Consider the following 26993-nt stretch of genomic DNA (forward strand, 5'->3'; position numbering starts at 1 on the left):
TCAGATCAGCCCACTCTCCTGCTTAAAATCTTTTAATTATTTCCTATTTGGAGGCAGGGGGAAAATGAAATGCAAGGACCTTATCGTAGAACTTATTTACCTCTCTAGTCTTAAATTCTGCATGCCCATCCTTCAACTCCTCCCTCCAATCGCAATACACTACGTACACTTCTCAACCACAGAACCTATTCCTCTCCTCCCTCCCAATTTATTTGTTCATGGCATTAGTTTTCTGCTGAAAACACCATTTCCTTACCCCAGCCTCTTGGCCAATTCCTACTCTTCCTTCCTTAAGACTCGCCAAGCCTTCCCAAAATCCCGTGACTGAATTGTGTCCTTCAAATCAGCCCTCAAAAGCATGTTTACTCTTATCGAAGCACTTATCAGACTATACATGTTGCGTGTGCTTGATGGGCAACATATTCAACATCTGGTGCAATGCCTATCCTAGGCTCTTGGTAAGGGTAGGAGAAATAGTTCTTTAATGAATACCAAATAACACATCATGTAAACTGTTATCTAAACCCTAGCTTATTTAAATCCTTATTCATCCTAACTAGCCCTTAGACCTCCAAATTTCCAATATCTAGAACACTGCCCTAAATAAATGGTTCTCATTTATAAACTGAAATTAAACTGTATCAAAATCGCCCGGTAAGCTTGACGGAAATAAGGATTCCAGTCCTACCCCCACACACCTCCAGTAAGTCCTGATCCAACAAATCTGAGATGAGGCCCAGGAACCTTTAACTGACAACTTTCTCAGGTGATTCTGACGTGCAGTTATTCTTAAACACTACTATTCTAAACAGAGTAGAAACTCAATAAATATTGTTGAAAGTAACATTTTAATTTAATGACATAAAATTCTTTCCTAATTCTTTAGGGTTAGAATCTGCTGTAACTGAATCCTAAGTGTGATGGAACAATGCACTAATGTACAAAAGTCCACAAAACAAGCAGCCTTTATTGCAGTATTACAAAACACTTTCCATTTTGGCAATATTTTACAACGCACTTAGCTTCAAGGATTGGGAAGGAGAGATTTGGAAACTAAAGGAGGAAATTTCAACGGACATTTCTAAAAGAAAAAAATGTACCAACCCTCCCACCCAAATAAAATTCCAAATGTCACTTAATTTCACTACCCAAGAAGAGGCCACGAGGAAAGCAGCAGGCAAAACTCTGGCAATTTCACTATGGATCATGTCAGAGACAAAGGAACATTCAAAACAGTCATCAGTACGGTCGGTTGCGCTGATCATTTCTGTAGTCGTTTCTAGGAATGAAAAATAAAGAGCCAGACTAAATTCTAATTTTGTACCAAAGAGGAGCATTAAACACTTCAGGATACTAGTGACTGGTATCAGTTCAATTTCTGTAAGGATGACACACCATGCCTGATTTCTCTCCTAGAAGGTGCTTAATGAATGTCTAATTTATCAGCTCTGGGACCCATGAAGTTCCTAGAAGCTTTGCTATCACTCTGTCAAAAATTTTCCACCTAGCATAAGAACTCCAAACCACTGTGGCATTTCAGGGGGTCAGAGAATGTGCTAATTCCAGCACTCTGAACAGAAGAGTAGCATAATGGAATAAGCAAACAAACAGTTTTGTTAAGAATTCTGATCTGCCACTTACTGTGTGACCTTGGAAAGTTACTCAATGTTTCTAACTCTGTAGTTAGAAAATAGTAAGGTACATTTACTTCATGGGGTTGACAAAAGGACTAGAACTAAAAAATATAAAAGACACTTTCACAGGATTTGCCACATGACAAGAAGTGTCAATAGATGATAAATTACTAACAGCTAGCAATTACACAGTGCTTACTATGGGCCAGCAACTGTAATAATCTCAATAAAATTCCACGAAGGCAGTGTTATTAGCCCCATTGTACAGATGAGAGTACTGATGCTCCAAAGGGTTAAGTAACTTGCCTAAGGTCACACAACTAGCAAGCTGTGGGGCCGAAATTTGAACTCAAGACAGTCCGTCTCCAAATTCTGTGCTTTTAACCACATGCTATACTAATTCTCACTATTCTGTACTACCTCTGGCACACGAATGCTTAGTATAATAATTGAATTTATTTAATATCACTGGTTATTCAGTTATTTTTCTACCTCTACATCCATGTGCACAACACACTCCCATTAGTATCATCAGTGATTTTCATCTGGAAAAAGTATTATCAAAATCTCCAGAAAAACTGCAGAGGAGCACCAGGTGATGTGAAAAAGCATACCCCTATGAAAGGTATATTCTCCCCCATCACTTAGTGATTGAGAACCCTTGATTTACAGTTTCAAGTTACCTCTTAGTCTCAATTATCTTTAGCTATGAGGAAGAACAGAAACATACACACTCATACAAATATAAAAATTTATGAATAATCCAAAACAAAATTTTAGAAATTGCTAAGCAGGGAACCAACTGGATCTTCTCCGTTCTAAATGACAGAATTGCCAATGGGAAATTCAAGTTCCAAAAAACTAGACAATAATAAAATGTGACATAAAGGGCTCAGACCCTAAAATCTAGGAGCAGTGAGGTAAAAACTACATTTTAATACTCACCTTCCTCCCATTTTGCCTCCATAGCCACCTCGGTCTCCTCCATAGCCACCTCCGCTCCTGTCTCCTCCATAGCCTCCACCACTCCTGTCTCCTCCGTAGCCTCCACTTCGGTCTCCACCATAGCCGCCCCCGCTTCTGTCTCCACCGTAGCCGCCTCGGTCTCCACCTCTGCCCCCACGACCTCTGTAGCCCCTCTCTCCACCGTAGCCTCTTCCCCGGAAATCTGCAAGATAGAAATGCAAACCAATGAGGCCAGCAGAAAAATGTAAAGCTTCCTTAATGCTAGTCAGAAGATAAATACCATGTAGATGCTATTAAAAGGCTGACCCAAAAGGCTGACCTACCTCCTCCTGAGGGACGAGAGTCTTCTGGTCTGGGCTCATTGCACTGATTGCAGGAATTCCTTCGAGCAAAGTTCATATTTCCACATGACCTAAGAAAGAAAAAGAAAATGCTCAATAGTTTCCAATGGATTCAGAACCTCCCTTGCACCTTTAAACTTCAATCCCAACTCCTACTCCCACCAAAGTAACTAGAATACTTACGGATTAGGGCAAACCCAGTCCCCACTTTTGGGGTCTCCACCTCTTCCCTGAAAGCCTCCACGACCTCTATATCCTCCACGGCCTAGGGCATAAGGGAGGAGGGGAAAAATCAGCCTCAGACACTAACAAAGCAGTGTAAAAGCACCAAAGAACTAAGAGCAAGTGCCCACCAATAACTGGGCAGCCCCCCAAATTAACCCATTATGGTAGGCCTCTGTGATTTTGATTTGTAATAAGGGGCTTTACTTATTAAGTGTAAGAAATGTGGGAAAAGAACCCCAGACACACATTACAGTGCAAAATAATGCACTAAAAAACTTTTCTATAATACCCTTAATCTGAGAATCTCAGTGATGAAGGTTATATGAATTTAAGAATTAGACCCAATAGAAATGAACAAGCTGGCAGTAATTGTATCAGAGAACTTACAGATTAAGTATCTAATTAGGTCATTTAGATAATTCCTCCCTGATTTACAGGTGAATAACAAATTGCTATACAGCTTTCCTAAGAGATTTCTAGAACCATCTCTCACTACTCTTGGGTTAATATGACACCTTATTTACCTAATCTCCTACTTGGTAGCTACACTCACTTTAACATAGAAGGAGAAAGACCTTGAGAGAAAAAGAGGTAGTAGCAAATTCACATAATAGAGACAGAACATGGACTCAAATTGAAACCCTTTGTACAATATCCAGGCCAGTGAGCAACAAGTATCTTACCTCGCCGCCCACCTCCACTTCCACCTCCTCTCATAAATTCAGGTCTTCTGGTGGCAAAGGACACTTTAATGATGTTGCCATGGAATTCCTTCCCTAAGAAACAAGAAAATGGTTTTTAAGAAATGCTACTCCACAACTGCATTTCTCAACAAAAACGTTAAACTACCTTGGATATTTTTAATTTCAGAGGAATAAATGACATGTTCTCACAGAAATTCAAACACACTAGTGTTCTCAAAGAGTTATTAGGGCTAAAAAGTGACATCAACTACTGGACAGAGCAGATCTATCACTGGACAAGTCATTTCTTAATAAGTAAAAAAATCCTACATCTAACATTTTTACATAAAAAAAGCCAAGTGCAGAATGTGTGTAGTTTGCTACTATTTGTTTTATAAAGGAAATAAGTGTACGTGCACGCATGCTAACATGGGTGTACATGTTTACCTATATATGCTTGTATATACACCATCTATTGTGCTTAACTCTCAGTAAGGAAAACAAGATCAATGGGTGTCAAAGGTAAAAAGGAAGCTCACTTTTTATTATATACTCCAGGTACTGTTTGAAATTTTTTTACCACACGCAAGTAGTATCTTTAAAAATAATGTGTGCATATGTGCTTACATATATGCACACATACACATAATCTGCTCCCCTGGGACCTTAGAGAAATTCTTCTTTTTACTTAATACTAAATAAGAGAACTGATATATAATAAAAAGGTCTCCAAGGAGTCATAAAATGGTTATAAATACAGGAGTCTTGACGTCCTGATCAAAGCCCTAATTATTGTGGCTGGTAACTTTCCATAATGTCAAGTGGTATGACATATACTTTACATAGAAAGCAATTCATGGATAAGTACTTTAAAAGCTGTACAAAGACCTGGTAAGATCTGACTATGGAGTTAAAAGTTTAAAAGGCCATATGCCCTATGGGCAAATGGCACAAAAATTTTTAAACATACCATAAGCAAAAAAAAAAATTGCCTTATGATTCACTGAAACTATATTAAAAAAAAAAAGGAGAAAACTGAGGAAGAATGGACCTAGCCTTCAAGAACAAAATGATGGCGCCTCATGGATTAGTGCAAAACAATAAAGAACATGAAGGTTAGGACACATAAGGTATCACAATCTCATCTCTGAAGAAGAAATGCAATTATGTTTTAGAAGACATAAATGAATTTATGATAACATGGAGAAATGACTATGTTAAAATGTTAAGTGAAAAGTACATGATACAAAACTACATTTGGAGTATGATAAACTACATGTTAAAAAGCTGGAAGGAAAGGTAGTAAAAAGTATTATCAGTGGTTATCTCTGAGTAGAGGACTATGGTTGATTTACTTCTGCTTTCTCATAATTTCTTATTTTCAGGGAAAAAAAGTCTTATTATTTCTTCTAAGTATGTATTAACTTTGTATCTGAAAATTAACCTAAATTTAAAAAGAATATAAAGTCAAGCAGGCCAATCCTCTACATCTATTATCAGGGTGGCCTCAAGCACAAGGCATGATATAAGGAAATATTCTAGACTAACAAGGAGAGAGCTCATCTCATTTATAAAGGTATATAAAAACTTTGGCCTGTATTCTTAATATCTACAAGTAAACATGAAAATAATCACTGTCAAAACACGTTTTGACTTCAAAACTAGAAAACATTTAGCCAAACTGAATGTTGAAACTATATGAGAGGGGTATACCATCAAACCAGTCAATGGCTGCCTTAGCTGAAGGAGGGTCATCAAACGACACTGTTGCCTCCCCTTTTGGCTTCCCCGTGTCCTTGTCTGTGTACAAATTTATCATTGGTTTTCCAGTCTTCTTGTTTGTCTGAGGAACAGACAAAATGGTGTTAGCATTTTAAGAAAAAGTAATCAGGAACCATATGATTTATTTTTTAAAGGAATTCACACATCCATATTACAAAATACTGTGCACCTAATATACAACATACAAATAAAGTTATCTATAGGTTCTGAAAAAGAAAATTCTAAGACGCATTCAGTGAAAACCAAGCTATAAAAAATGATACATGTATACTGTTTTATCTATGTTTAATTTCTTTAAACTTCATGTAAATATATACCCTGCAAAACAAACAAAAAAGGCCAGGAAGAATGTTCACTAAGCAAATCAATAGATTATCACTAAGGAATACACACTAAATTTGGCTGCAATGGGAGTAGAAGACAAAGAAGAATTTTTGCTTAATCAGCATTGTAAATACTTTACATATTTCATGCATAATTAATTCCTTAAGAAAATTTAAATCCCCAAAGAGGAGGGAAAATGAGTAATTCAGAGACACCAAAAACAGGACAATTGCTAACTGATTTCAGGAAAATGCTACAGTCTATTAACACTGCTCTAAATGCTGCTTCCTAGCTGAAGAGATGAAAAATATTTGCATGAAACAGTGCACATAGCACTTAAGTAAACAATAAAGTTATAAAACATTCCATATTGAGCTAATATGTATCACAGACATGAAATACCAAAATAAAAAGTTGTTACTAACAACTTGAGTTTATATATATTGGTAATCTATAAAATGTCACAATCTTATTTGATTCTCACAATTTTAGAAGCTGGGCACAGACTACTTTTAGAGCCCAAAGACTGAAAGCTAAAGCTACAGAAGGCTGTGTAAAGGTAAACACAAGCAAGAAATAAAATCTTCATGTATTTAGCAAATTTAACAAAGGCCTACAGACATGGATAAGCATATGCACTAGGGAATTTTAAGAGACAAGCCCTACTGTGTAGGCTTATTATATAATCCATGTATCTTAACCAGAATATGTTGATAATTATGAGATTTTCAACATAAGCCATACTTTTCACTCACCTTGATAATTCCTATCTGTTTAAAGAACTCCCCAACTTGATCTGTAGACACACCCTCCCCAAGTCCTTGCACAAAGATTGTGTTGTTATCTGAATTATCAGATTCTGAATCTAAGAGGAAAAAAAATATGGTTAATTTACATATTCTTTAGTTTTACTACATCCTGCTTAGTAATCAAGAACAATAATTTACTTTCCAATATACAACTGTTTCTATGACCAAAAGGAAAAAGGACCAATAAAAGAAAAATCTTATATAAACATGCAAAGTGGTCACAATAGTTATTTGGTCAATTCTTACAAATAAACTTAAGGTAAAGTGGATCAAGTCCACACTATATGAAATACACAAAGCCAATTAAGGGATATCTTACAAATCTCACTCTTTAAATTCAGATACAGGACTAAAGCTCATGAAGAGAAGAAAGTTAGTTTATAAATTAGCACTCCTTTCTTTGGAGAGCTTTAATTCTTTACAGCTAATCTATACTTTAAAGGCTCTCAAGTAGAAATGTCCCCAAATTTGACACTTTGGACTTCCAAGCAAGCCAAGCAGAACTGTTGGTTTCCCATTCATTGCAACAAGCTTTGTATATACCAGAGGGTAGGGGCACCTTGACACACACCTTACCTTACACGCACACTTTTGGATTAGTACAACAAAGTAAGAAAGATGTACAAAAATTCAGTCCATCAAGGGATAATTCAGAAATTGCCATCCATATAGAATACTTTGGCATCTTAATAAAAACAAAAGTTCTGATTTCAATATATATTAAAATTTTTTGGCTCAAATAGATTTTTAATCTCTAACTCATAACTTTCAAAAGGCTCCATTTAGCCTTGAATTTCATTTAAAAATAAAAAACCACATGAAATTAGTGACCTCTGCCCAGAGTCACACAATTCTCTTATGTATGAATTCAGATTTCTTAGGCCCCCTAAGGAGACTACCAATCTAATGTAATATTTTCTTAAACACAGCTTCTCTACTTCTAATTCCCCAATGATACCAATTGTCTCAAATGTGACTTGCAGTAATTAAATACTACTAATTAGCAGTACAAAATCAAGTATTTCTTCACAAAAGAAAAAAGCAGAGCATGGGGAAGCACAAACATAGCAATTTTTCCCAGCGAACTTTCCAATCGATCTCCCTGAATTTTTCTTTCTGATATGTCTTTAGAAGTAAAGCTCCCCGGGTCTGGCAGCACTATCAAATTAAATCTTCCTTCTGTTCTAACTCCTCCAAACACACACACTTTTCCCTTGAGAAAAATGGAAAACTAACATTCTCTTAAAAGGCAAAGTTACAAACTGCCATAAACCTTACCAGCATCTGGTCTGGGTCCATAATCCCTATGACCTAAGGGGAAAGAAAAAAAAAGAAAAAAAAAGCTATTTAAGGCAACTCATTAGAAATCATTTTTTAAAATAGTAATAACCAAGGCATGAAAAAATCAATACTTCCAAAATCCTTGAAAGTCAACCATCATAGATTTACAAAGTAAATATATAAATTAAGTTTTATTAAAAGTTTAAGAAATCAAGATGAAAGTCAATATTTCCTTAAACTTGTCCCAAACGGTACCTGCCACTTTGACATTATGCTAATATCACTTTTGTTAAGCTCTGGTTGTGAAGGCTGATTGGAAAACCCTAGCGATTTTTAAAACACCATGTCAGCTACCTTTATAAAAAAAGTATTGTCAAAACCCAGTGACAGTCTCATTCATTGGTCACCAGACTCTTACATGCAAATTCACTGTGTAGAAATCCATTGGACTATCTGAAATCAACTGTGACTTTTTAATGTTTTCTTTGATATATATACATGTGTATATATATATATAATTTCTTTTTAAAGCACACAACACACACCAGCCTCAACACAGTAAGAAAGGGCTTAGACTGCATCTGCGGGATATTGGTGGCTTTTAGATTTATATAGCATTTCCACTGAAACATTTTGGGATACTCAGCACTTACCACCAAAATTTTTGAAGCCACCGCGGTCACCACCACTGCAGAGGAAAAATTGAAGAAATGATTTCTTCCTTAAGTCTCTAATGTGCTGAGCCCTGGGCTCAATCTACACTTAACTGTCACAAGTAGAGCACCTAGGAAAACAGTAGCACCTCTAACTTTCCAGTAAATTCCATTTCATAGACTTCAAAATGTTGTTTTTACCTAAGTGTTTTCCCCAGGATCTAATTCCACAAGGGTGTCTTTTCAAATGTATTACAGAACATATCTACTATACTCTTTATTTAAAATCTTCCCAACCCCAAGCCAAAGGGATCCTATTCAAATCATAACTTAAAGCTGTGGCACAGAATGAAGAATGCTAAACTAGAGAAAACACTCTTTCTAGGGGAGTATTTTTCAAACTATGAAAAAAGGAAAAAGAATGGAAGAACAATATAAAGCAAGGTTAAGATTTTGATAGCAAAACAGAAGTAAAAACTTAGATACTATGTTCTATTGTGATACCAAAGAGTGGGTTTAATGAGATGATGAAAAAAAAGTGAGGCACAAATATACATGAAAGTAAGCCTGAATGTCTTAAAATCTCAAATCATTCTGAAAACTGATAAAAGGAGCACTAAAAAAAAAAAACCATGACTTAAAAATTGCCCTCTTACTTCATACCCACAAAAATTTACTAGATCTCTTCACATCAGAGCTGAGGTTCATGTTGCCAAATGTTCTATACACCAATCAGTAGTCCATATCAGAGACAGAATACACATACTCCAAAATGTTGCCATTTCACACAAGAAAATTACTTTATTTGACAAACTTCCACATCAGCTGACTCAAGAGTTCTTGCGTACGCAGCTTTTATATAAGAAATCTAAGATCTCTCTTATCAAGAAACTCTTTAAACCCCCATATATTAAAAGCTTGTTTCTCTGGAATGAAGTAATCCTTTAAGATTCATATGCTGACATGGAAATAAAAACACCCAGTTTTCAGATGATATCTCATCTACTACTACTAATCTTCTATAAACCAAGAAAATAATCCAATATACTAATGTCTCTTCATTGCTTAAAAGCCTCTCCTTTAGTGATAACCATGCCCTCTAGATGGTTTTTCTGAGCCATCCTGAGAAAAACCACTCTGGTTAAATGAGAAAGTAGTCTTTCTTTATAATAAGTCTATTCTACTACCTTCATGTAAAAAAAAAAAAAAGCTCCCCTTGCAACCAGTTTAGATATAGACACATGCATCCTAATTTGCTTTTTAGTCTATTTAATTTTCAGGAAACTTAAAAAGGAGAATAAGGCTTTTTCAAGGTTATGTAGACAATATGAAGCTCAGGTCCTTCATCTACATGTAGTTCCCTATTGATTCTCTAGGATGTCTTTCACCACAGTACCCAAGCCCTACCTACACTTCTGAATGACCTGTATATCACTGCTTAAGTCTTTAAAAAGAAGGGGAAGCCCTTCTCAAAGTTCTTAAGATTAAACTGCTAAAAATCTTATTAGGAAGCATGATATCTCAAGTTTCTTTCAAGATGATCATTAGAATTGCAAAAAATGATGAGAAAAGAACTAATGAAATTATTTAGTCCACATTCCTACATCAGGAGGTTAAAGTCCCCAAAATAAAGTAGATTTTTAAATAGGAAATTTTCACAAGTGTTGGCAGAGATACCCCTTAATTATTTTGCTGTCATCTTAACCAAGCATCAAACTGTATATGTGGCCACAAGGAAGGAAAAATATTCCATTTCGCACATCGGCCTACTTCCTACAATTTCTATTCCAGCCAGCAATATAACTTTGAACAATTTTTTAAAAAGGACATACCCACTGCAAAATAAAAGAGATATGAAACAATGACATTTGAATAGGTTTATAATTTCCTATTCCTCTATAGAATGACATTTTAACTTAAGTCATCTTTATTGAGCATTTCCTTTGAAAATACAGGAGTTGAAGATTTGAACACAATAGGCATAAATATGGAAACAACATAGTACATTCACAAAAAGTACTAGTCTTCAAACTAAGAGACTCAAGGTATAGTCTTAACTATCACTAGTCAATCTTAAAAATTTGAACCAGTCATTAATCCTCCCTAGGCATGAGATTCCTCTCCTCTACAAAATAAGGTTCTACTCAAAGGGCCATCCATGGAATGGCAGCATAAGCAGAGCCTGGGATCATCTCAGGAAAAAAAAGACCTTGGGCCTCATCCCAGACCTACTGAATCAGAATCTGCATTTTAATAAGATCCTTAAGAAATTCCTATGTACATTAAAGTTTGAGAAGCACTAGTCTAAATGATCTATAATTCTATGCAAAGCTTTCATCTAAATTCAAATGTTTCGATTATTTTTTCTTTCCTTATTAAGAAATTCCCTATTAATTATAGTATAATCCTTTATTAGGAAATTTATTATATTAAATATAGTAAATAAACTTCAAGTAGTACTCACTATTAAATAGTTAACAGAAAATGGACCTACAATTAAGAATATTTCTTTCAAAACTGCTTATCAAGTTAGAAGTTCCTTTTCCATATACTAAGTTAAGGCCTCACTAGCAAATTAAGACATGAATGTAGGTGAACATCTGAGTCAAGACGTTGCCACAACAAATTTTTCTCCCACAAAAGGAAGCAAATTTGTATACATAAATAATTCCTGAAGAACATTTTAAGGTGAAGTAGTAGAAGTATTTACTAGAGTAGAGACATAATATAAGCATACTCAAAATTTAAAGCTGAGTGCCCTCTGCATAAGAAAACCAACTGAATTTTTGACTCAGCTACAAAAATGGATGTCCCAAGTTCAAAAGCACAATGAGCAGCCTACAGTAAGGTAGACTCTGAGGGATCTTGCACTGTTACAACATAACATATTAAAGAGAAAAAGACAGTTAAATGTCAGGCGCTTATCAAGAAACTTCTTTGACAGAATCTCTATTCCCAATCTTTAATTTTAAAATCTAAATACATCTATTCAAGTACTAAAACTGCCAAGAAGCAAAAGGACAATGCAGGAATCTTCATTATCAAAAAATCCAGTATCTTAAGAGAAAAAGGGACCTGGCTAAAAATTGAAATAGTTTAAAAGAAAAAAAAAAAGAAAAACAAAACCTGTGCTGTGCTCAAGTTTTCATTCTAGTAAATCCAGAATACCATTTTAGGGGTATGAAGAAGACCATCATTAATTGCAAAGATAAATGACTCAATGGATTTAAATACCATTCTCAACAGTAGCTGCATTTATGTTTCACTTTCTCCCATGTCTTGTATGTGTGGTAAAAAGGCTTTCTGGATTCAGAATTTACCAACATTTCAGGAGGCCAGGAATCTATCATTCTAGAGCTGTACCATCCAAAATAGTATTCACTAGCCATATGTGGCTGCTGACCATTTGAAATATGGATAGCAAATTGAGATGTACTCTAAATGTAAAACATGAAATGGATTTCCAAAGTTTTAGTAGTGTGAAATAAAGAACGTACACAAGATAATTTTATACTGATTTCACAATATTTTGGATAAATTAAATACATTATAAAAATTAATTTCATCTGTTTGTTTTTTCTATTGGGCAGCACTGTTCTAGACTATTACAGAACACATGTACATTTTTAAGAGAGCTAATCAAAAACTCTTGTAAAGACAACATTCAAATTTCAAAATAACTTTTAGGCTTGAGATACTAAAACCTGAAACAGCTACTGAACTTGATTGACATACCAAATGAAAAAGTTATGAATGAAGTTCTGGCAATTTTCCAATGCATTCATCACAATGCTGAATTTAAGAACAGAATTTATGGACTTAAGCTTCTAGTCCACTAAGAGGTCAGCAATCAATTTTAGATGACACTTAGAAATTCAATCTTTTTTGCTGCAACTGCTTTTTCAAAGAAAAATATTGTTTGCTATAGTCCCTACAACCTTCATTTCTCTTCCATATTTGGAAAGCTGACAGCTTCCTTTTTCTTTCTCTAGCCAAGCACCCATACAACCTCATCTAAGAATGTCCCACCCACACATCCCACCCGCACCCACAAACTATGCCCCGTTCTCTTCAAATATAAATCCAATTAATGCCAAATATTCTTCATACAGCCCCAAAAGGATCAAATTTTCAACCTTGCTATTTTTTAAGAAAGATGAATAAAAACACAAATGCAAGTATTGATGAAGACTAACAAAAAAGGTCTGGGTATTTTTGGTATTTAAATGTAAAACCGCAAGTGAAAAAATTCCTAAAACTGGGCATTTTTATTCAAATTCAAAATACTTTACGCCATAAATAAGCTAAAAGCACATCTTGAGCAAGATATTGTGACACATGAAAATGATATGAACTGCGAATTTCGGTTATCCATAAATGAAGTTTTATTGGAACACAACCATGTTTATTCATTTATATACTGTCTATAGATGCTTTGATGCTACAAGGCCAGAGTTGAGGAGCTGCAACAGAAACGGCATAGTCTGCAAAGCCTAAATTACTATGTGGCCTTTCACATAAAAAGTTTGCCAACCCAATATAGAGAGTAATCACCATAATCCATATGGAGTTCTAAAAAAAGCCTTTTATGAACATCCCATTTATTGGCTTGCGGGGAAGCCAGGTAGATAGCAACTGGACAAAACCCCTCCTCCAATTCTACCCTGACTTGAATCAGATCAGCATCATTTTGACTTAATACATAGTGGGTCCTACATACAATTTTGTCTGAAGAGGTTCTAAGGCTAAATAAAAAGATATGAAAATCAAAAACTTAGTTCGTGAATCAGTGTATGGGACAAAAATTATACTGAAATACGTTGCCAGTTATAAAAGTGTTTAAAAATGGGACTTCCAGGTTGGTTAACCTATGGACCTTCCCTCTTTTATCAGGAAGATCATTTGAGGTCTTTTCAACACTCTGATTCTAAGATGAGTCATCTCTCAGAAATGAAAATATATTTTTAAAGACTTCCCTTCTACCATTCAGATATTGTCATAGTTTAACAGATGATGTTTAGGATATAATTATAACGTTCTTATGAAGAAAATTAAACATATGATGTACTAGAAAATGTACAGCATTCCAAGGCAGCCAATTATCCAAAACATAGTAACTGGAAATTTAAATACACCTGTTGGTTATCTTGTTTGGGATTCTGTTTGAGGTAGGACGGAGGCTATGAGATAGAGTAAGTGCCATGTCACTTTACATTCTTCATTTATATCCACATTTTGACAGATTGTTTTTTGATAATGAAGAGGCACATGATATATTTGTTTTACGTTAATAATCTGACTTTGACTATCAATCAAAAGGCTCTTAATGGTCAAGTCTTATAAAAGGTTACTAAGTATGTTTAGACTTTAGTTTTGCCATTCTATCAAAAAGCAATGTACACTAAACATAAAGAAATACAAGTCAGTGAGATAAAATTCCTAGCTCACTTGAAGAAATAAGTGCTGTGTGTAACTGGTTGCATTCCTCAGGGTCACCTCGAGACAGACACTCAGTCCCTAAGGAGCAAGAGTGAACTGGTAGATATATTATTAACAGTTGTCAGTTAACAGGCCACTGACAATTTCAATTCCCAAGGAACGCAAATTATCTTTAAAGCTTGTGTATTTTACACACAAAATTTAAAATCTGCAGATTTCTTCTGAGGACAATAAATGTCAACTACTTTTTCATTCTTCTTTTTAGAGCCAAAGTGCTCAATTTAGAGATATATTTAACAGTAATTTTGAAACCAACTTTCGTAACATATGTCATAGTAAATACCAAAACCTGGTAATACTAGCAATGGAGAAAAGAAATGCTGAATTAAAAAAAGTCATTCCTTTTCCACAGCTTAGTCTAGACAAAATACACAATGGTAAGTGATTCTGCACTATTTATATTATTTACTTAAAGAGGGACAAAGTAGTTTGGTTACATAAAATCATACTCTCTTTGCCAACCCTACTTTTATACTCTGTTCTTGCCTAATATTTTCTCTTCCCAAGGGGATTCAAGATTAAGGAAAAGCCTCTCTGCCCGCTAATCTACAATTAACTTACCTTTTATTTTTACATACAAAACATTTGGATTTCCCAAAGTCATCTTTTAAAAGAGTTTAAGAGTCTAGAGCTCTGGCAGGTAACACATAGTTAAGTGGTTTAACCACAACCACAGTAGGGGACTTTTCTCCACTGGTGGTTAATGTATACCATGTAAATTAAGTGCTAACATAAGACTATTCTGAAGTGATTTAGATAACATCTTAAGACTGAAAATAGATTTTGAATTTCTGCCCTCCTCTACAACATAATCTCTTTAAGCTTCTTATCTAAATTAGATGCTGGAATCAAACCAGCTAAGTAACACATACACAAAGAAAAAAAAAAAAAAAAGAAAAGAGAGAATGTAGATATCTATACCTAAAAACTTACCTTGATACTGTCATAGGACCTCTTCCATCCTTGTCATATCCCCCACGCCCTCTACCTCCTCCCTGTGACCCGCCATATCCTCTATTATCTTCTCCATACCTACTCACATCACGACGGTCATCTACAAAAAAAATACATACATAAGTAAATTATTATCATGTCTGACACAGGCTTCTCATAACAGAATCTTAAATGGCTCTTTAGGTCATACATCATGTCCTTTGGAAATGGCACATGGACACAAGAACTCAAAGGCAAGTTATCATAAAACCATCTGGAATTAAATGTATTTAAGAATTCCATCTTTGTTAAATTCCACTGCTAAAGTGAGACAGCAAAACGGTGAGGTGGATTATCAACATTTGATGTGATGATAATGTGGAATAGTTTACATTAGGTTACAGAACCCTAATAAATTAGATGAAAAGCATAACCCCAATCTTAAAAGTTATTACCTTCTTCACCTCAGAAATATTTAAATGCAAATTAAGCATGGGCAAGGAATAACTGGATTTCCAAACTCAAGAGATACTTAAAACATATATTCACTTAAGATATTCAGTGAATGAACTTCCACTTTTACTCATTCATTTATTTGTTCAATTATTCAACAAATATCTATTGAGCACTTACTATGAAACAAGCTCTATCCCAGGCAATGAAGGTACAAAAATGAGTAAGACAGGACCTTTGCCCTTGAAGCATTTTCATGGCATGGATAGATTTCTAAGTATTAGTGGTATATACAAAGTGCTAGAGGAAAACAAAGTAAAGAATGACTAGCCCTTCTTAGATGAAGTCAGAGAAGGCTAATACAGGATCATAACTTCCTCGAAGCAAGCAGACCACCACTACCAAAAGAACTGGAAGCAGCAACATTTGTCAAGTGATCAGAGTTGACTGAGACGGCAAAGGAAATTTATGTAATCAGCCATGGAAAAGTCACATGACCATTCGGGAGTCTAAGAAGTTCAGAAATAGAAATCTAATAAACTGGTTTTGACGGCCATGAGAGAACACTCAAATTCTTACAAACGGTTGAAATCTTATGTAGGTTTTTTATACAAAACTCAGTATACAAGTAATTCTTTAAGCAGAATAAAGAAAAATAAGAGGTCATTATATCTTACCTTGTGTGTGGTGGCTGTAATTTTCCCTTTGTGAATGGTAGGGCTGCTGGTTTTGATTATAGGAATCATGCTGCTGATCATAATTTGATGGCTCATCATATGAACCTTGATGTGGATCATAGCCTGACTGTTGGTCATACGAATCTTGTTGACCATAGTCTGACTGGTCATATGAAGGCGCTCTTCCACCTTGGCTAAACAGAAATCAAGAACTTGAGAGATTTTATAAAAGAATTGTGTTCACTGTAACAAGTCAACTGAGGCTGATATAAAATGCCTGACCAGCTAGACCTCAACCATATTTATTATTTTCTGATGGAAATCTTTTAGTCTTTTATCTACAAAATCTTCTCGCCAATAATCTTCAATTTCACTTTCACTGAAGAGATACATTATGAAAAAAACCACGTGCACCTTTGAAAACATCACTGAAGCTAAAAATCACTATGGTTTTTACATCTCCTTGAATTTAAAAAAAATTAAAGATGCCATAAAGTACAGTAATATGTCTGATTCTTTAACGAAGATACCACAAGTACTGAGTCCTTTTAATAGTTACATGTAAAGGCTCTTTGTCCCTAAGTTTAACAATGTTATCTCAGTATTTTGGGGACTATTTTCTTATAATTATCTTTAGATTCTACAGTACATTCTTCTAATTACTTCAATAATAAATTTTAAAAAACAGTAATCATTCAGATTTTTTAGTCTGAGTAAAAGAAATTTGCTTTGTGATCCCAGTTTTTTTATCTGAAAAATTCAAAAAGAAAATTCTAAGTATGATCTGAGGAATATGACTATCAATTACCGGCTCTCAGGATGGAACACTTAATTGAATCTGAGTTCTAATTTTTACTTTTAAAAAAAATCTCATAACTGAATAGTCACATCTTATTGTGTCAGATGATCCAATCAATACGTCCCCCAACTTCCTACCCAAATCACATCACATCAATAGTCAGAACTCTAACATTTCGCTTTAAAATGGCTGGCACACCAAATCTAACATTTCTCTTTGGTCTACATTTATGTCATACTTCCAAAAATATATCCTTATAAAAGGATTCTCCTTAAATTTAAAACTAACCAACAGGGCTTGAAGAGTTCTTCCTTCTAATGTAACATGCTTTCTGGATATTACTCTCTACATTTGTACTCACTTTCTAATTTCAAACCGCTCTAATTTAATCTATAAGACTGACAATTTGACCTCATAAATCTTTCTTCAACACTTTTAATTAAATTTCACTTAGAATAATTTTCTTCACTGCAGAGAAAATACTAGTGACCTCATTGTTTGCCTCATTTTTTAGCTGTATAACCCAACAAGCTATATGATTTTAACTTCTCTTTACCTTTATAAAATGGAGATAATTACTGACACTATTTTACAGTGGTGGTTAAAGATCAATTAAATTAGAAAATGCAAAAGCATTTCACAAAATGTAAAGCACAATAAAAAGTTGCCATTAAAATTATTTTTTTCTATTAATTTTTATTATGATGACATTGGTTAATGAAATCTAGTAAGTTTCAAGTGTACAATTCAACAGTAAGGCAAATATATATTGCACTGTATGCTCACCATCCATAGATTTCTGTCACCACATAGCTATTATTAAAATTAATAACAAGTACAAACTCCTCAAATCTAAAAGTTAAAGAAACTATACAATCTGTAAACTTGCTGGTAAATATTCACATACCTATATTAATAAAATATATTTTAGGGTATGTGAAATATGTGGGTAGGTTTTGGAACTTTTTTTAACATTTTTGTCCCTGAAAAGGTAATACATTAAAATGGTTAAAAATTAAAATAGACATAAAAGTAAGCAATGAGAAGTCTTTTATAAGCAGGTTTTTATTTAATATCAGGTATAAAGAGAGTTCCATATTTTTTTTTAACATTTAAATCATATTAAAAATTTTACAAATAAGTATCAAATAACAGTACTGACAATTTCTACATTCTTCCTAACACAAAACTATAAAATTCATACTCCATCAAAACTTTTCTGAAAAAAAATGTTTAAAGCTAGGAGTTTGTTGCTGAAATTTGTTTACTACCCAGTGTTATTTCCACTGCCCAACACAGTCTCAGTATTTTTACTGTTTTCTTACCCTCCTGGTGATTCCGTGTTTTGCTGTCCCTGGTTATTATAAGATTGCTGGCCATAGGAGCTCTGCTTTTGATTCTCATAACCACCGTAGGATTGTGAATAACCTAAAGATTGGATGGATATACCTTTTAATAACGGTTCTGATTTTTAAATTTGTAAAGTAGCAAATTTAACAAAACCAGTCCAACCTGATTGGCTTTGTCCATAACTGGAATAGCCGCCATAGTTCTGTCCATATGACGAATCAGTAGTTTGCCCATAGCCAGAATAGCTCTGAAATTTAAGTAAATAAAAGTTTCATCACCCACTTGAGATAAAAATAACTATAAAAAACACAATTTATATTTTAACCTACTTGTGGTGCTTGTCCATAACCTTGATTGCCTTGATTTCCGTAGGAATAACTGTAAAAGAAAAATGTACTACTTGAAAGAAATGTGCTAGGATTTAAAAGCTTAAAGAACCCTATCTTTATTTTCAACTTTCAACTCAAATACAAGCTTCTTTCGAGAAAGTGTCAATCCGCCTGTCTCTGAATTTATACTGAAAGGTGATAATCAAAGACAGTTAACATAAATGAAGTCACTCCCAGACCTCTTGCATGCCAAACATCAAAGTTTCGCTTTTACAATCCCCCACAAATAAACAAAACTTCACCAGAGCTAGAAAATCCAAAGAGATTATGCTTTGGGGTTAGAGATAGGGAATGACTACAAAGCAGCAAGTCCCATAGCAAATATCTGAAGCAGAAAAATGATGGCCTTTTAATTTAATCACTTTAATCAATTTAGCTGTGTTTTGATAGATTAATTTCTTCCTACCATTTGCCTTATATCTACCTTTAACTTTGTAGAAAAGGCAGAGGGTGGCACTAAAAGTCCAACTTTGCACCTCAGTAATTAGAGGCATGTACAGCTTCACAGTACTATCAAAGAATGAAATTATTTTGCATTTTGTGTCGTAGCATAGACTGCTATAAAGTGACTAAATTACCTTCCTCAGATTTGAATTCTTTAATTTTACAGCACATAAGCTCTAACAAGTCAAAAACATATTTTCTGAATACTTGCCAAATAAAAATAAAACATCTGCAAAAAAATTTTTGCCATTTTAGAGCTATCAAGTGCTAACAGAATTTAACTTTCTAAAATCTATTTCACTGAATAAACATTTGCTAGTTGCCTACTATGAGGTTAGTACTATCCGGTAAGAATAAAAATGTCAAATCTGTATTTATGAACCTTAAAACTTGATGACAGAAGATATTTGAGATGCTATTCTGAATATCTCACTGAGCTGCAAAACGTTTATAGTATAAATTAAAGGCTATATTTCTGGTAAGCAAGAGAACTCTACTGCATGTAAACATTCATATTAAAACGGACTTCTTTTTATTGTTAGCATGATAAAGAGTCTTTAAAAAATATTCAACATTTCTATTATAGTACTTCTAGAAAATCTGTTCTCCCTTAAAAATATTAGCTATTACATACAATAAAAAAAATGCTTTTTCTAAGACCCTGTTATAGCTGAATTGCTAAATCCTTTTAATAATTTTTTTTTAACTTTCCCAAAGAAAACTATCTTTAGAATACCTATGAAATTTTATTTTTTAATCTCTAGGGGACATCTGATTATTTACTGATTCACACAGCCTTTAAAAAAAAAAAAGGAAGAAATATGTTTCACAGAACCTATTTACAAAGGCTAACTCTTTCTCCTTGACAAGCTAATATTTAACTCTCTTAAGACATCTAGATACCAAATCTAAAGAGAGACCTGACTGAACTCATCTTTTTTTCTCAGTTCTTTTTCATGGCATTATTAAAACATATGTATACTTTACCTTTGCTGCTCACCCCCAGATTGACCGTAACTTCCAGAATCTAAAACACATAAAAAGAATTTTAAATCTGATTTAACATTATGCTTCCTTCAAAGGCTGACTTTAGATCTTACAGATGAAATGTAATAAGAAAATGTCATAAAAAGGAACTATGGAAAGAAAATCTACAAGTTAAAAATACTGTGCAAGAAGAAATCTGTACAAATATTTGCTGTTTACAGTAACTACGTCTTTGAAAACTACACACATGTCCTGACGGTCACAAGAACCAAGTGAACAAATGTGAAACAATCAGTCAAAAATCCATCCTATTAATAAAAACTCAAAAGCTCAAGTTCTACTATCTTTATATACAAAAAGACATCTATTAAACTTAATCAGGGCCAAAAGGGGGATGACGCACTGACAAGATAAATATCCAGGATAACATTTACTTTGCACATCCTCCCCTGCCCAACATGCAAACCATTCCCTTGTAATGGATTGCTTTGGCTGTGGCAACAAAAGATCTGTGAAGATTTGGTAAGAGTAATTGTTAGTTGTTTAACCACACTGATATACTAACTCATCAAAACCTACTTCTAGTTTCCTTTTTGGCAATAAAAACTACCAAGGCAGGCATGAATTGAATAATATGCATCAAAAAACAGGAAAAAAGTTTGAACTATGAGCTTTTCTCAATACTTCAAAAATGTGTTATATCAAAATTTTCTGAATAAGCTCTATCCTTTAGGATTCTACTCAGAGTCAAATGAGTAAGTTTATTACTGATGAATAAGAGTGATATTATAAGAAATACTTCCAACTGCAAAAAAATGACTGAGTCTCACACTACTGACCATTAGGCCCAACCTCACCCAATTTGAAACAAAACCATTTGTTGTTAGACTGTTATGAAAACTCACCAAAAATCAAATCAGTGACTTTTTCATTCAATTTGTATAAAGCTACAATTTGAAAACACTGCCATTGACTTTAAGTGAGTGACATCAAATTAGCCCCTTTTCTGCAGTAGAGAGTATCTCCAATCAGACTAAACAAATTACTTTTTTAAATCCACAATTATAAGCATTTTGAATGCAATCCTGACACCAACTACTTCTATGAATGTGAAGGACATAAGGCTACCTTAGATGAAAAAGAAAAACTGCATCAATGCCATGCCCATGATAAAATGACTCTAGATTTACAGCTAACCACCAAATAAGAAAAATATGAAAAGGATATAGACTCTAACTGGACCACAGAAATTATTTTTATCTATCAAATAGGGAAGGAAATTAGCTTCAACCAAATCAAAAACTGTAAAGGATTATTGAGGGGTTCGGGTAGAACAAATGAGTAAAACTTAAGATGCCCTGAGGACACATGAAACTTTAAATTACATCCGAAGGCATGAATGTAGAGTCCAAGATCTGTGTCTATCCCTCAGACAAAATTATAGACATACACGACACATAGGTCACGTGACTCTGGCTCAAATCCTGTAAATACTGAGTCCTTAACTATAACTGAGTCACTTCAGCCCTCTGAAATTGTCAATCTGACTTCTTTAGCTGGCTAAATAAGCTTATTAACCAGTAAGTCTGACCCTTAGTATAAATACTTGAGAAAGCACAGATGGTTTATTCTCATCAAAAAAAATCATTTAAATATTATTTATGGCATTTCAAACAAATGGTCATTAAGAATACTTGACACTTGAGCCTTGTATCTGGACCCATCAATTATTTAGAAGCGCTTTTATTTCCTTCTGCATGTTTAAGGTTTTGTTTTTGTCTTCTCATTATTTTCCATTGCAGCCAGAAAAGGTATTTTCTGTATTACTCTTGATATTTGTTAGAATTTGCTCTCATGCTTTTCCCCTAGTAAATATTTTATTTGCATCAATGTCTCCTATGTGCTTAAAAATAACTGTGTATTTTCTAAATGATGAATGAATTGTTAAACCTATATGATGCTTGTTAGTTGCATCGTTCACCTCTTACTGTTTGGTCTGCATGATCTATTAATTACAGAGAGAGAGGTATGTTTTTAAAAATTCCGTTTGACTAAAGAGTTATTTGGTTTGGTTTTGGGGGGTTTTGTTTTGCTTTCTATATTTTGGTTATAATGTTAGGCACATAAAAGTGCAGATTTACATCTTCCTGAATTTCCTTTTAACATTACATAAATACTATCATTCAAAATGTCCACTTTATTCTGTTAACAACCTTTTGGTTGTTTTCCTGGCTAACCTTTTTCTATCTCTATAGTTTTAACATTATGTTTTAGGTATGTCATTTCTGAACAGTATATAGCTAGATCATTTTTTCCCAATGCGAGAATCTTTGTCTTTAAACTGGTGTTTTGTATATTTACTAGTTATTTTATTTATTTCTACCTGCCTATATTGGACTTTCTACTTAACAGGATTTTTATCTTGAAACTCCGTTCCTGCCTTCTATTGGATTTTTACCCCTTTTCCCACTGTTTTATAAGCAATACATTAAATTTCTGTTATTTTAATAAGTTACCATTCATAATTTTATTCAAATTAACATGAATTCTTGGCAAAGTTCAAAATGATTAACCTCCACTAGAATATAAGAACGTTAATAACAATGCCAATCACAGCCCTCACCTATTATTTTGCTCCATTTTCCCCATCCTTTTGCTTCCACTTTTTTAAAATCTCTAAATGTAATCATTTTAATCTTGTGTTCCAGTCATTTGCTTTTTGTTTACTGTTTGCCTCCTCTAGTTTTTTCATCCTACTCCTCCCTTCTGAGTTTAACTTATTTCAGCAAAGACATGAAAGTGGCAGTCTTAGTCTTTTTATTTGGGTAAAAATTACGAGGTCAATGGTTACTCTTTCCTGTAAATTCCAAGGATCATTTCACTATTTTCTGGCTTCTTATAACTTTCAGGTGTATCAATCTTATCATTTCTTTTCCTCTGGTAGGTCTGTTATTGGTATTCCAATACACAGTTTCACATCAGTGTATATACGTATAAACTTTTACGTCTGTTTGCAACTACTGTGTTGATGCAAAAAATTTATCAATTTTGGAAAACTATCAATTATTAATTCTTCCATTTTTTTCCTCAAATTCAGATGTATGACAGGACTTTTCAATCTATTTCTCATGTTCTTTAATTTTTTGTTTTTATCTTTAGCCTTCTGAATTGAATTCCGGGTAATTATATCACATCTTCCACTTCATTATTTCTATGTGCAATACAACTTACCCACTTTTTATATTTCTAGAAGTTATATTTGGTTCTTTTCCAAATCTCTGTAGCCTTTTCTCATAATGTCTTGCTCTGAAAGTTGGTTCCCTTTAGGTTTTTAATCATTATAAATATATAACATTCACTTTCAGGGTATTTATTTATAAGAGGTTCTAATCCCACCTGTCACTCATTTTCATGAAATGTTTCGAGTTCTACAATATTTACTGTGAACTCATCTTTCCCAAGCATATGACTCCTTGTTGACCTAGAGTGTGGATTTCTCCCAGAAAAGTTTTTCATTTGTTTCTACCAAGAACCCCAAAGGTATTACCAACTCAGAACCAATTTTTACGTTAATTACTTGGCTTAAGGTTCTCAGATCCCATAACTAGCCTATGTACATCCAACTGTATGAAGCACAGGTCCACATTATGAATTCTGAACATTTTTGTTTCACTTAGGGCCCAGGCTTCCTTGTTATCTCTTAGGCTGGTACAAAAGTTTTTTCTAGTTCATTCCTTCACAGAAGATAGTCTTTCAAACATCCAGGTCTTACATAAGGGTCTCCACTCCCATTACCTGGCTCTCATGGTCTCAAAGCTCTCCTGTCCTTAGTTTTAGTTACTTGGGCAATAAAATCCCAGATTCTAAATGATGAGACCTATACCCTCCTCCCCAAGGCAACCACCAAGTTAGCTCTGTGCCTACCATTCTGACTTCTACTTTATTTCTGGCAGCTGCGGCTTGCCCTTTTTTTCTAAGTTCTTGCATCTTTAGGTGTTTGTAGATACAGAGGATTTTCAAGTTATCTTGGTCTGACATTATCACTGAAATGAAAAGTATCTAGACTTTGTAACTTTTATATGTATAATTGGTATTATAATTTTAATTTGAAAGGAGTCAGATAATTCACATTTGTAAATAGTACTTGGAATGTCTGAGAGTCTGACATTTACTACTTTATTGATTACATTAAGTGTTTATATGTTATTAGGTTTTATAATTCTGCCCTGTCAGGCATCTGGAGTGGTTGAGTCAATATGATAAATTTCTAAGTGTAGTTTGGAATGTTTAAAGGACTTAACCTAACTTAATGCCATTAGCTGTTGAGGGAATGGACTTTACTGTTAAATTTATTAACTTAAGCATTCACTGAAAAACAAGTCAAAAGCATTACTCCTATTATTATACAAAGTCAAAAGTATTATTTTTTATACACATTACAAAATGTAAATATATAACACTAAAAAGATTCTACTTTTAATTTAGAAACGATGTTATTAAATCATTCTTTTCACAGGTGAAAGCCAATCTTTGATATTTAAAAAAAACCCTCAAATTAAAAGTGACAAACATCTAGTGTCCTAGTAATTTGAATATCAGTACTAACAGGTAAACCAGCTCACATACTAATTTGACACAATGAAAATCCCAAATTTTACAAACAGTAAACCTCTAAAATTTAATTTTCCATAAAAGCTACCTAGTCCTATAAAATTAAGCCATCATTTTATACCAACAATTATGTTAAAAATCAAGACAGGCCAAGGTTTTAATGAGCACTGTTTCCACTGAAAGCCATAAATTTCGCCATGAGAATCCAAGAATTTTTCTTTTTAACCATGGATGGGTTACACATCTGCCTGAGGGTGTACTTCTATGTACTTCTGTGGAGCTTTACCAGACTTCATTCCAAATTATGCACCTGGTAAAATATGTACCAATGTCTACTTCGGGGTAAGGAACTATTTGTTTGAGGATTAAATAAATGGAAAGAAACATTAAAAATGCCCCTCTCCCAAAAGATCAATATTCTGGCTTAAGATCAATGTTAATCTAAGGAATGTTTATCGTTCTTCTGTCCATATCCTATAGTTTGGTCGCTTCTTAGCCTACTGCTTTCTTTTTGGTCACACATTTCCATCCTTCTGCAAGAATGGATTACTGGGGGCTTTTATTTAAATATCAACAGGCTCTCCCTTAAAAAAAAATGTAAAGATTCTGTCAGAAGTCATTTTCATCCCAACCATATGGCTTCAAGGAAATGTTCTCTTTTTCCACCTGAAAAGTGGTATCTAACTTTCATGGTTTCTAGCAAGTGGTTGTTGAGTCTTTGCAGCCAGTGATGCACCCAACAACAGAGGACCTTGTGCGGTCAGCTAGTAACTAAATTATGAGAACACACATGTTCCAGACTTTATATTCTGGGTTAGCAGGATCTAAACTGGCTGTGATTTAGAGACCAATGCCTCTTTTCCTCTTCCACACAATGGGGGGGGACTCTATCAATTTAAATGCTTTATTGAAGACTGCCTTTCTTTGATATGTTTTAAGGTAAACGCCGTATGTACCTACAGGAGCCTGTCGATAATAGAAAAAGCTCTTTTAAGCTCTTGCAGGAGAGAAAAAACTGATGGGAGAATGACAAAGGGTGAAGAGGAAGCTGAATTATATGCAAACACCCCCAAATGGAATTCGGGTAGTTACGACAGAGGGAATGAAGATAAGCAGAATTTCGTGGAAGGCAACGTCCTTTTGAAAGGGCTCCCAGGGCGTCAAGGCCTCCACCTGATGAATGGGTGAGTCAGAAGGCCCAGCTCCACTCCGTGGATGGGGAAACTGAGGCACGAGGCGACGAGACGACTGGCCCGAGGCCTCGCTGAAAGATCTGAGGCGGACGGAGAACCAGAAGCACGGATTCTCTCAGGCTGATGCTCTAATCACGGGCTCCCCCCACCCCGCCCTTGTGATGGCGTAGACAACCTCCGCCTCCGACTCACACCTTGCCCCGGGAGCCGCACGTCGCCTCAGGTTCCAAGGACAGGATCAAAACACAGAGGGCCGAAGCGCTCCCGCCGTGATTTGCAGACGGAAAGCGTTGAGAGCGTGCGTCCCTCCAGTCCAACATGGCGGCGGCAGCGTCCGTCCCCCCACCCCCCAGCCTCCCTCAGAGCCGGAGGCTTTCCCTCGGGGCCTTCCAGTGGGCGGGAAGACGACCCATCCCCGCCAGCACCCTTCTCGCCGCTGCCGCTGCTAGCTGAAGGAATCACCTACCCGACATGACTAACGGCTGCGGCGCGGAGCCCACACAGCCCGCCGAGAACAAGGAATACGAGACCCAAGCGGCGCAGCGGCCGAAGATGTACTGAGGTCGGCGCGGCGGGCTGAGCCCGACTGCGGGGCCTCGGCAGCCAATCAGAAGACAGTGGGCGGTACCATGGAGTCACTGCAGGAGGGGTGGTTCTGTACTAGTATCAGCCTCCGAATCCTGAGGACTTCAGAATCCCTCTCTGTTTGCCCCTCCGCGGACGATACCATTATTGAGAGGGAACTGAGGAGAGAAAGTACCAATGTCGTGATCGGGATGGGGGAGGAAGCCGAACCTGCTTGCTCCGTCCTCATCATTTACAGTCCTATTTCTCATTTTATTGGGTCTGAGAGAGTTTGAGGTTAGGAAGCGAAAGAAGATAGAACTTATAAACACAAACTATTTGGTTAAAAACGGCCTATCTTCCCCTAAAATTTCGAATGGTATGCCCTAGTTCACT

The 26993-nt window shown here is 35.0% G+C and overlaps 1 protein-coding gene and 1 long non-coding RNA gene across 2 annotated transcripts; both read right to left on the reverse strand.

Annotated features, from left to right (window-relative positions):
• Window positions 1–947: 947 nt before the first annotated feature.
• Window positions 948–26652, reverse strand: TAF15 (TATA-box binding protein associated factor 15). Its single transcript, XM_039885938.1, has 16 exons — window positions 26500–26652; window positions 20230–20269; window positions 18739–18787; window positions 18572–18656; window positions 18385–18487; window positions 16261–16454; window positions 15230–15251; window positions 8699–8733; window positions 8043–8075; window positions 6711–6820; window positions 5563–5692; window positions 3850–3942; window positions 3125–3206; window positions 2924–3012; window positions 2580–2802; window positions 948–1279 (listed from the first exon to the last, which is right to left on the reverse strand). The coding sequence occupies exons 1-16, from the start codon at window positions 26504–26506 to the stop codon at window positions 1240–1242; spliced, it is 1335 nt and encodes a 444-aa protein (XP_039741872.1). The 5' UTR covers window positions 26507–26652; the 3' UTR covers window positions 948–1239.
• On the reverse strand, window positions 21731–26493 carry LOC120620887 (uncharacterized). The gene is made up of 2 exons (XR_005658022.1): window positions 26228–26493; window positions 21731–26113 (listed from the first exon to the last, which is right to left on the reverse strand). It is a non-coding gene; the product is annotated as an uncharacterized LOC120620887 (long non-coding RNA).
• Window positions 26653–26993: the final 341 nt, after the last annotated feature.

This window comes from Pteropus medius, unplaced genomic scaffold, assembly GCF_902729225.1.
Source record: "Pteropus medius unplaced genomic scaffold, Ma_sr-lr_union100, whole genome shotgun sequence".
Classification (NCBI taxonomy): Eukaryota; Metazoa; Chordata; class Mammalia; order Chiroptera; family Pteropodidae; genus Pteropus; species Pteropus medius.

What these genes read in the sequence shown, in the direction of transcription:
- TAF15 (XM_039885938.1), bottom strand. An exon ending in TCTGGGGGTGAGCAGCAAAG is followed by an intron (nt 18,788 to 20,229) that starts GTAAAGTATACA and finishes TTTCTTTTACAG; the next exon opens with TTATTCCTACGGAAATCAAG. An exon ending in GTTATGGACAAGCACCACAA is followed by an intron (nt 18,657 to 18,738) that starts GTAGGTTAAAAT and finishes CTTAAATTTCAG; the next exon opens with AGCTATTCTGGCTATGGGCA.